This window comes from Phalacrocorax aristotelis, chromosome Z (genome assembly GCF_949628215.1).
Source record: "Phalacrocorax aristotelis chromosome Z, bGulAri2.1, whole genome shotgun sequence".
Lineage (NCBI taxonomy): Eukaryota > Metazoa > Chordata > Aves > Suliformes > Phalacrocoracidae > Phalacrocorax > Phalacrocorax aristotelis.
Genome location: NC_134311.1, coordinates 28,890,714 through 28,901,343, shown reverse-complemented (window position 1 = coordinate 28,901,343; position 10,630 = coordinate 28,890,714). Strand labels below are relative to the sequence as shown.

Below are 10,630 nucleotides of genomic sequence, written 5' to 3'. Positions count from 1 at the left end.
GCAAACAGCAGCTGTTACCATGGTGCTGCACTGGGAGAGTGGGTGTCTCTGGTGTCACCATCCAGCCAGCCAGACGATACCTCCAGCTGGAGTCTTTTTCAGCTTTGGCTCCTGTTTTCTGTTGTGGGAACGAACAGTGTCTTCCTTTGTTTAGAAAATCTGCCAAGAGACCTGCCTGCAGACACTTTCCACTTCTGACCAAAGTCGGTCTCAATCTGTTCACGTTGGTTGGGCTTGCTCTGTCCCAATGAAACGTGCTTAATTGTCGCCATTTAACCTTCCACCTGCCGTTTGCAACTGCTGTGTGCTCACCGCCTGGGGAGAGCTGGGGAGAGCTGGGGAGGGATATGGATGTGCCTGGCCGTTGCCAGCTGTTTGTTGTCCACACCTGCTTTGTTTAAGCAATGGAAGCAGATCTTGTTAGGACTTTTCTTCTCAGCAGTGTGGATTCCCTCTTTGGCTGCAGCATTTCAGGCAGTGGCTGCTGTACGAATGTCCCAGAGTTGTGGACCATAATGATCTCATTTTGGGGAGGACAGTGGAGTGATGTGCCTGACTCTGAAGGCTGCTTGTTGCATGTCAGTGCAGTCATAGTTTTGGCTGCAGCAGTCCTGCTTTGACTTGGGTTTTCCAGATACCGGTAGTGCTGTAAAAAGCTGCTATTCACCCTACCAAAAAAAACCAAACAAAAAAAAGCCATTGAATAAATATTTGCTTCCCCTCACCTCTGACTGGCTTGGTATCTGGTGTGCAGTCTTGGTCCAGTCTGAACCATTTGTAGCAAGAGAAAGAAGACACACATGAAAACTGTACAGTGGGACTTTACAGAAGGATGCCCGTGTCAAAGGAAGCCAAAAACACAAAGCCACGGTATCTTGGCTTGAAATGTATGCTTCCCTTGATCATAGCATACTAGACAGTTGCAGTATTTGGCACCTCCTTTGGAAGGTCAAGACCAGAATGACTGATGAGAATCAGACTGGCTAAGGTTTCCCTAGAAAGAATACCATTCTGTAGAATCGCATATATCATTCAGGAGGGGAAAAGACCACCTGGAGCATTTCTGTTCTGCTCAAATACAGCGTACTGCCCTCACCTGTGTGTTTGATTGACGTGCATTTTTGAACACCCCTGCTGATGTTCATCCAAAACACTCTCCTTGTGGTTGCTAGTCTAGACGGGCTACTTTGCTGTCTGGTTACCATACCCAGGCACAAGGCAGGGACAACAGAGGAATCACTGAGTCTAGGGCAGATGCGTTTCTGAGGGGAAGACCCCTCAGTGTAACCATGCTTAGGCAGAGGTTTTGCAGACTTATTCTGAGATGACATTTGATTGATTAATCTGATTCAGCAAAGCACTGTTGACTTGATGAACACAGGGCCATGTGCTTCACTCTGAGAAAGGAAGGTCTCTGTTTCCTTATATTCTTCCTTTGCTTTTCTGCCAGGCACTGTTTCCTCTGGGACAGAGCTGAGGAGCTGTGTGTGCCCGATTGACTTGTGGGCTGATAATGGTGGTGTGATACATGCTCTGTGCTAGAAGGAAGGAAAAGCCCCTTCCTTCATATCCTCCCAAAGGCCAAATTCCCCCTTGTCATAAGGATGACATTGCAAATAAACCAACCTGTGATTTTCTCCTTTACCCTTTATATGGCAAGTTGGGGGAAGGGAAGGAGTCTTGGTGATTTGATCCCTAGAAACCTCCCTCATTAACACAGATTGAAGCACAGAAACAACACAGAGTTCCTGGGAACTGGCTCAGATTTGCTTCTCCTTGCTTCCGCTGTTGGCGTTCCTGTTGCTGGGAGAATCCTGGACTCCTAGACCTAGCCTCTTGTTTCCCTGTCAGAAGCAGGATGGTGGGCTTTCCCCTACCTGGAGGGATGGCTGCGTTGCACCTTTAGTGCTGGGGAACAGCAGGAGCTGAACTCAGTAGGATGTGGCAACCCAGGGGTAATGGATTATTCCTCCATGACTTTTGGAGGCCCTTAGGAAGAACATGGCCAGCCCCAATCTGACCAGGACACTTCCTTGGGTTCTTCACCCAAGAGAGCTTTTAGTAGGGCCCCAAGGTGACACCATGAATACTGCATGGGACTGCCACTTTTGGAGGAAGCCAGCAAGGAAAAGATTTAATGACCTGTCCCTGCTGTGGGCTTATCAGTCCCGCACAAACTCCCAAGAGCTGTGGCTGTTTGCTGGAGAGGGGATGGTGCTCTTGGCTGTCACTGGTGGCCTGCTCAGAAGGTACAGACCAACTGGAGTCGGGCTAATTTCAGGACCCTGAAGCCCTTTGCTAAAGAGAAGACCAAAAAGAGATATTTGCTGGAGATGGGGAAGGGCAAATGTTAAGATTAAGAGAGGAGGTAACAGCAGAGACGCTGGAGGTAACCGTGAACCTGCCAAAGCAGGAACTTTCAGCAGGGTTTTCTGTGTCCTTCAGGTTGGTTTGGGTTAATAAGGAGACTTCTAAAGACTTGTCCAGCAGGGGAGGTACCTGTGCTGTGAAGTCCCTGTTTTTTGGAGATGTCAGATTGGGGATCCCCAAAGTCTGATAGGTGGAATAACAAGCCTCTGTGATTTCCAATCAAATGCTCTAATTTTGGCCAGTTACAGGGCTCCCCAGGCAGGGAATGTCTGTCAGTTCCTTTCCTCCTGAGGAACATGTCAGATGGAGGAGGCAGTGAAGTGAAATCTCTGGAGACAAGAGATGGAAAAATTATGTTTCCTGGAGTCCTGGGCATAGCAAGACTCTAGAGACTTGTCACCAGGGGAAGGAACAAGACAAGACTCAGTTAACCCCTAAAAGGGAAGTTTGCAGAGGCCTTGGGTGGGAGGCCAACCCAGCCTGGCAATCTGCAAGGAAAGAGCCATGTGAAGAACGATGATACTGGCAGGGCTTGCAGTGTACCCCTCCTCACAGCAATGCCAGCTAACTAGCCTGTGTGTGTATTAACCCATTCCGTGCCATGGCTATCAACCCAGGCATTTTATAACGATTTCTTAGTGCTATCTGACTCTTCTTAATAATAGAAAGGTTACCCCTTTACACACATCCAGTTCTTTCTTAGCCTGCAGCTTACCTCCAAATCTGCTGTTCCCCTTGTGCTGTTGCAGCTGCTTTTCCACCCTTAGTTCAGAAGGAAAGGGTTGTGATGGTGACTGTTTTTCTGAGTAAAACAAGAAAAAAAAATTGTTTTCCCAGTTGTGTCCAGAAAAATCCAGACACACAGAGGAAAATCCAATAAATTATTAACTCAGTCTTTCCATCTGCAGATAATAGTATTTCTAGTTGGGTTTTTTTTTATTATTATTACAATTTTTTATTGCTAGCCTTCATCTCCCTCATGGAAAGAGAGAATGTCTATTTGATTTGAAATGCAATGTCCTGAGCCATTTTCTGGCAAGTACCTCAATGATGGCTTACATGTGGTTTTCTGCCTTTTGACTGAGGAAGAATAAATTAGAAGTTAGTTTCCTGTATTCCTCTCATCTCCCTGTGAGAGGAGAATAACAATCAAGGGAGCACCTTTATAGGGAAAAGATTACAGAGTGTATGCATTTGTTTTTCTTTACAGACCACTGAACACAAGAAACTCTTTTTTTTTGTTCTGAGGGGGTGGTGGTGAAAAAAGGTATTTTCAGCCATGAATTTTTGACCCAGATAATTAATGTTTGTCTTAGGAAGTGGTAGGAAGAGGCTGGTGCCAGCTGCCTGGAACAGGCACTGCCACAGCAATGCCGTGATTCTCAACCCATGCATCCACCCAGGTGACCCCCTGCTGGCAAGGGAAAGCACCCTGTGGTCCTAGGCAGGTTTGATCTATGTGGTATGGTCAGAAAAACGGGTTTGGTTTGCTGCCCTGCTCCCACTCTGGTGATCAAGTGTGGGGCTCCTAGATGGGCCCACCTTGGCAGCCCCTTGACACTATATAACTTACCCATTTTCTTGTTTCTTGACCTCCCGTTTTCCACCCAAGACTCCCTGCAAATAAGCAATCCACCATAATCACTTTTTTGCCTTGGGCCCCAGTTCCGCTACATGGCATACCCAAACTTCGTATTTTCAATACCTTTACCTCGGCAACCTCAGCTGTTAGGATTACCAGAGCACCACTGGTCTTGCAAGGTACTGCTCCCCTCAAAATCACCAGCAACTTCCAGTGCAGTTTGGCCACTTCTCACATGGCTCCCCTCTAAGCAGCTGTCCCTCGTGGTGCTTTCACACAGCTATCTGCCGCGACCAGCAACTTCTGATGTCACCTCCAGTTTCCCATGACCTGTTTGCCTACAGCCGAACCTCAGCCCAGTGCCCAGGCCACAGCTGGGTTGCCTGCCTGGTGTTGGCTTCCTGCTCCCCATCACTGCCCTTGACTGGGTGATTTGCAGTGCCTTAGCCACTGAACCAGGCTGGACATTCCTGCGGTGTTGACTGCCATCTTTACAGAGGCTGGCTGGTGGATGCCTGCCTCTGTCTTATTTGTTTTTATTCTAGGTTGGGCTGTGTCAAAATACATGCTGTATGCTTGAACTTAAATCCTTAAGCAATTGGTTGCACTCTGGAGATGTGGCAAGCCCTCATAACTACTTAGCAAGCAGCCAGTTTTTGTGTCAGTTTTTGCTGTAATCATCTTTTTGATATAACTAACTGGAAGCTTAAATCAAGCCTTTGGACAAAAAAATACAGATTTCCTTATAAATGGCCTAGAAACACCCCATTTCTCTGCTGGTTGCCAGTTACAGTAATGTTTTGGGATTTAACGCATCCCTCGTGCAGAAAGCAATGATTGATGGTGTAAGAAGCAGCACCTTCCCTTGTGGAAATCTCAGGGTGGGTGATGCCAAACCCCATCACCCTCCTTTGCAGTGAAGCAAACCAACAAATTGATGCCAGCTTGGCAGAGGCTTACAGGATCATCCTCCCCCAGGCTAGCAAATTCTCTCCTTTCCTGGTCCTAGGGCACAGAACATATTCCCGGCAGCCTAAATGTCTGGGTGACTCAGGCCAGATCAGAGAGAAAAGGTCAAATTCTTCTCAACTGAACACAAATAGGGGAATAAAAAAGCCCCAGATTGGAGCACAGTGGCCGCAGCTGCCACCTGAGTGCCCAGGGCTGAGTGATGAGCAGCTGTCTTGCAAGGGGCAGCACCAGCCCTCCCCTCAAACCCAGCTTTCACTCCCAGCTGCCTCCTGGCCCGCAGCGACATTACCTCAGCTCTGCTGGAGAAGAAGGAGGTAGAGCACGTCATCTCCTCAGAGACCCAGGTGCTGGGTGGTTTCTTCTTCCATGGCATTAGCCAGTTCAGATGTTGCACAGATGGGCAATCTGCAGCCTGTGCCCCCACACAGGCCTTGGGCCTCAAGAGACACCTGAAACAGATGGGACAAAACCCTGCTGGGTCCAAAATGTGCTTGGCATCTCATCTCTGGGTGGGGGAGAGAGGTGAAGCCCTCCAGCATGTCACCCTGCCCCACCGGGGCACTGCAGTTCATGGCGCGCTGGCCACAGATGGATGGGCACAGGGCTGCATCACAGGGACATGCTGCTCCCATGGGTGCCAGGCTCAGCACCGGTACACGACGCAGAGGTGGATGAGGCGGTGCCTGCGGGCCCATGCAGGGACCTCTTCAGGACCCATGCCAGCCATCTCAGGGGATGGAAAGCCAGGTTGTCATCCGACTGTTCCCAGAGGACAGTAAGGACTGGATTGGAGGGCTACAGAGCAGGGCAGGAGGCAGATCCTGCGCTGCTCCTGGGATGCGTGGATAAGCACAGCTTGCAGTGCCAGGGAGCCAGCAAGAGGCTTGGGATGGGGAGAGGGGAAGTTGTAGGGGAAAAGTGGGATGCCTTCTGAGATACAGGGTACGCCAGGCTGAGGCACCCAGGCGACACAAGCGGCGCAGCCTCCTGCAGGGTGGCACAGGTGGAAAGCAGGAGCAGCGCTGCTTGGGTAAGTACGGAGCTGGAGATGGTGAGAAAGAGGGGCTTCGGATTAGGAGGGGCAACGTGAGCTCTGCATGCTGCGGCCCTGTTGGGAGGGGCATGGGGAGATGCTGCTGGATGGAGACGAGCATGAAAGACCCCAGGGATGGGGCTGCCACCCCTTGTCTCACTGCCAGACAGGGAAAGCTCCAGGCTAGGGTGCATCACACTTTATGCCTGGACTTACTTCTATCCTGCCAGAAATTGATTTTTTCTTTTTCTCTTGTGCTGGAGAACTGAAAGGCTGAGGTTGCCCTGTGCTGGCAGGCGCGTAGCTCCGGCAGTGAGCCAGGAGGCCGATGAGGAACAAGGCAGGGCTACGCTTTCCCCTCAGCTGCAGGGATGCTGCTGTGTCCGGGTGTGGCACACTTATGTCAGTGATTTCATGGTGATGCACTTCTGCCACCAGGACTCTCCAGAGCCCTTCATAACAGCAAAGCACCTGGCACAACCTTGCCTTCCACATGACACGCAGCTTTGTTTTCCAGTCCAGGGGAAGGAGCAAACGTAAAGTGTTTAGCTAGTCCTTGTGACTTGCTCCAGAAGCCTATCCTCAATTTTGGTGGGCTAAAAAAAATAAAGCTTTCAGCTGTTACTGAACAAAACGCAAATACACTGAAACTACAGAAACTAACATCCTTCTTTCTCCCGCCTGTCAGCTAGTTGTGTAGTTACCTGCTGTAACTGAGCCCTTGAGATTTGGGGGTATTTTCTAAGGTGCAGCTGCTGATGTGGAAGCCCCACTTTCATTAAAAAGGACAACTTGCAGAGTTCCTGGTTAGAGAAATCCTAACAATGTGACTGCGTGCTCAGAAACCTGATGATGCAAGAGAACTTCCAGTGAACTGTGAAACAAATAGAGATGAAAGATCAGTTTTGAACGTTCAGATGGGGTTACTCCAAAGACATCTGTGCTCTTTCGCCTTTTGAAGTCAAGCTGTGAAGGAAAGCCCCAGGGCTGCAAAAGGCTTTGGCTTTGCGTTTGGGTGTTTTCTTTTTATTTTTCTTTTTTCAGCGGCTGCGAGCCACACGGGCGGGATTTAGGCGCAGAGCACAGTCCGGCACGTCCTGGCTCCCGCGGGATTTGGACGCGTCCCTCCCCAGGGCCGCAGCTGTGGGCACGCGGTCTGGGTTACGTTGGTCTCTCCGTTGCTTTGCTAATCCTGAAATAATCCCTCTATCCCTCTTTTTTTCATCCCTCCCCCCCCCTCCCCCCCCCATCTTTTTGAGGAGCACGTGGTGCACTCCGCACCCTTTCCCTACACCGCTCCCCCCGCCCCGTCCCCCGTCTCCCCTCCCGGGCAGCCCCCCGCCCCCGGGGCCCCGCTCCGCCCCCGGGCCCCGCCCAGGCCGCCGGGCCCGCCCCGGCCCCGCCGCTCCGGGCCCCGCCGCTCCCGCTCCCGCTCCCGCTCCCGCCGCGCTGGGGGCGCCCGCCGCTGCCGCCGCCGCGCTGCTCGGCTCTGCCGCCGGGGCTGCGGGCCGGCCCGGTGCGGCGCGGCTGGCCAGGGCAGGGCAGAGCCCGGCAGAGCCCGGCGCGGCTGGCTGCGGCGCGGCTGGGCTCGGCCTTGCGGGAGGGCGGCTGCGACCCGCCGCGGCCGGCGATGGGCGATGGAAGGAGCCGGCGGTGCGGTAAGGGGTGGCGGGCGCCCGGCCGGGGCGGGGCGGGGTGGGGCGGGGCGGGGGCGCTCAGCGCCGGCACTTTTTTCTTCCCTTCGTTTACTTTCACCTTTTTCTTCCTTTCCTTTCCTTTATTTTCTTTTTCTTTTTTTTCCCTCCCTTTTCCTTTTCCCCCTCTTCTTTTTCCTTTCTTTTTTCCTTATTTCCATTCCCTTTCTGTTTCCTTTTCCCTTTCCTTCTTGTCTTTTGCCTTTTCCTTCTTGTCTTTTCCCTTTTCCTTTTCCCCTTTTCCTTTTTTAATTCCTTCCTTTTTTCTTTTTTTTTTTCTGCTTCCTTTTTTTCTCCTTTTCACACTTCCCTAAGGGAAAAAGAGCTCAGAGCCCACTTCTGCAGCTCCTACTGCTTGGTCCCCAGAGGCACCGGCTGCACTGGGACCCCCACCCCAGTGCTGGGACCCCCAGCCTGCATCCCGTACAGTTGGTTTTCCTTCTGTCTCACTGTAACTTGCCTGTGTAACAAATCAGCACTGTTGCTGCACTGTCAAGCCCTCTCAATCGTACCAAATTCTCAAATTAAATGAGATGATGTGAAAAAGCCAGAGTCTTTGGCTAAGAAGTAGCATTGTACTTTCTGGGGACGAGTGGGACTGAGATGAATTCCCCAAAGGTGTAAAGTTTTATAACATTAAACATACACAGGGATGCTGCTGTGCAGTTGTGGTGTTATCTTGATTCTTGATACCGGCACTGGAGCTACGCTTCTCAATGGGAACGTAAACGTAGGAGTTGTAACGAGCTTGAACTTCACATAAACTCACCGAAGATGCTAACTTCCCATACAGACGCAGTATTTCGGTGCCATAAACAACAATTACCTGGCTCCCACATGGTGCCAGTTAGTACACTGTCAGGCAGAATGCATCTATGTGCTATTGAAGTGATTGGGTGTGTAACAGGCAACTGCAATTACTACGGCTTTTGCAGATTCAGTCACGCTTTAATTCTGTCTGTGTGTAGGGCCATTAAAACAGAGAGAGAAAGTCAAATGCAGTATTTCTAATGAAACTGGTGGCTGCACACCCAGCGTTTGAAGCAATTGTAATAGGCTGCTGAGAATCATCCAAGCCCTTCTGGTTTAGCTAGCAGAAAGAAACCTCTTTCTACTCCAAAGGCTTTTTCATCAGTCATATCCTTAGTTGATGTGTTTCAGCAGATGTTACCAGTTTAATCCTAGCCCTGAATCTGACTTAGCTCTGTTGATTTACACAGACTGAGAGTTTGGCTATAGAGATATTGGTTTGGGGGTATACCTTTGGTAGGAGAGAATGTGAGGTTAAACCATGCAGGAATCCTTGTGCAAACGCTCCCCTTCAGTTATGGCCTTGGTTCACTGCAGCACAGTAAAAGAAAATCCTTTGTGGTAGCGGTGATGTTAAAAACAATTCCAAGAAACTTACGTGCTGCTCTCTTCAAAACTTGACAAAACAAAAAAGTTAGGACTTCTTGATACATCAAGAAAATTCCTGCACAAATTACCTGTGTGAAAGGGGTCCTCTCATGCCATTGGTACTTGAGCAGATTATGTGATTTACTACTGCCCTTCTATGCCATCAGATTGAGAAGGAAAAGAGCAGTGAGGATCCTAATGAACATGCTAGGTTTTGTTTTTGTTTTTGTTTTTTTCCACAAGAACTTCTTCGCTGTTGCCAAGGTCCATAGCTGAAAGACCTGGATGTTGCTCAGAGTATTTCCCCTCCCCATCTTTCCCCCCCGGAATGGTCCTTTCTATTCTTGCCCATCTTACCAGGAAAGTTTGGCATTTTTTTGTGCAGCTTTGATTTAAGAGATGGTTTGGGGTTTGATTCCTGTGGGATGAAGAGGCAGTCTGTCTGTGGGAGTACTGCGGACCAGTGCCACGGAGCATCTCTGCAGGCAAGTGGTTGTCTCCATGGTCATGCTTTGAGGCCAGTGCTGGGAGCTTCAGCACTGGGGCTGGTGGTTGAGGTGGCACAAGTGACACCCCATATGCAGCTGTCAGTGCAGGGGAAGGATGCGTTGGCCGTGGCTGATAAACTGTGGTTGCACATGCAGCAGAGCTGATTGCTTGAAACAATCCCTGCTCCATGGAGAGACTGACTGGCAGACCTGGGAGCTGGTGTGATTTTTTCTGAGGTGTTACATGTGTTTCCTTTTGGAGTTCCTCTGTGTAGTTGCAAGGGTTCTGAGAGAGAGGAAGAGCCTGGGGTACTGCTGGGTGCTGGTTTAAAGAGCATTTAGAGGTAGCTCAGTGTAGTGGCTTAGGGAAGGGAGCCCAGGGAAGGGAGGGAGGGGGAAGCGTCTGAAGAGTAAGATTAGGCAGGTCCCCAGGGTACCGGAGAGCCATCTGCCAAGCGGCTGTGCTCCAGCAGAGGCTGGGCAAACCTGTGAAGTGCTGCCAAAACTCGAAGATCGGGGCAGTCAGCCACCAGCCAGAGTATCCTGCTCCACGTCAGCTCTGCGATGTGGGTGCTGGAGATCCCTGGGGTGCAGCAGCTGGTGGAGTTGGTTGGTAAGAGGTTTGCAGGCTGGGCCAGAGGAGGTGGGAGCAGCGTCTCTGGGCTCAGCAACACGTGCAGCCTGTTCTCCTTGAAGGGATGTTTCCTCGCAGCTGGTTCCTGATGGAAAGCTGGCCCCTGTCAGAGCAGGGATTTCATGGTCTGGCTCTCCCACCCAGACCAGCACGCGGTCTGGGGGGTTTGTCACACCCCGGTGGGATGTGGGGGTCCTTCCCTTTGGAAGTCTGGCTGAGAGGGGGTATGTGCGATAGAGAGCTTCTCTGGATCATCGCTATGCAGATGAGTGGGGGCTGCAGATGGACAACTTTGTGTCTTAAACATCTGAATCTCTTTCTGAAGGCTCTTTTCCTGTTTGTACTGAGATGAGGTTGTGGGGGGTAGAAATTGTACGCTTCCATGGGACGAAAAAGCTATTTGAGACCTGCTCTAAGTGTCTGCCCAACACTTCCAGTCTGGCTGTATGTATCCCATTT

General features: G+C 50.7%; 1 protein-coding gene across 2 annotated transcripts in view; it reads left to right on the top strand.

Moving 5' to 3' along the window:
* The first annotated feature begins 7,341 nt into the window (after nt 1-7,341).
* The window catches only part of PSD3 (pleckstrin and Sec7 domain containing 3), a 110,659-nt gene continuing 107,370 nt past the window's right edge, over nt 7,342-10,630 (top strand). The window contains exon 1 of one of the 2 annotated variants that reach the window (XM_075079953.1): nt 7,342-7,615. In XM_075079953.1, coding sequence (XP_074936054.1) covers nt 7,595-7,615 — 21 coding nt within the window. In that variant the 5' untranslated portion in view covers nt 7,342-7,594. The remainder of the gene's footprint in view (nt 7,616-10,630) is intronic. The other variant, XM_075079952.1, reaches the window with a different exon arrangement.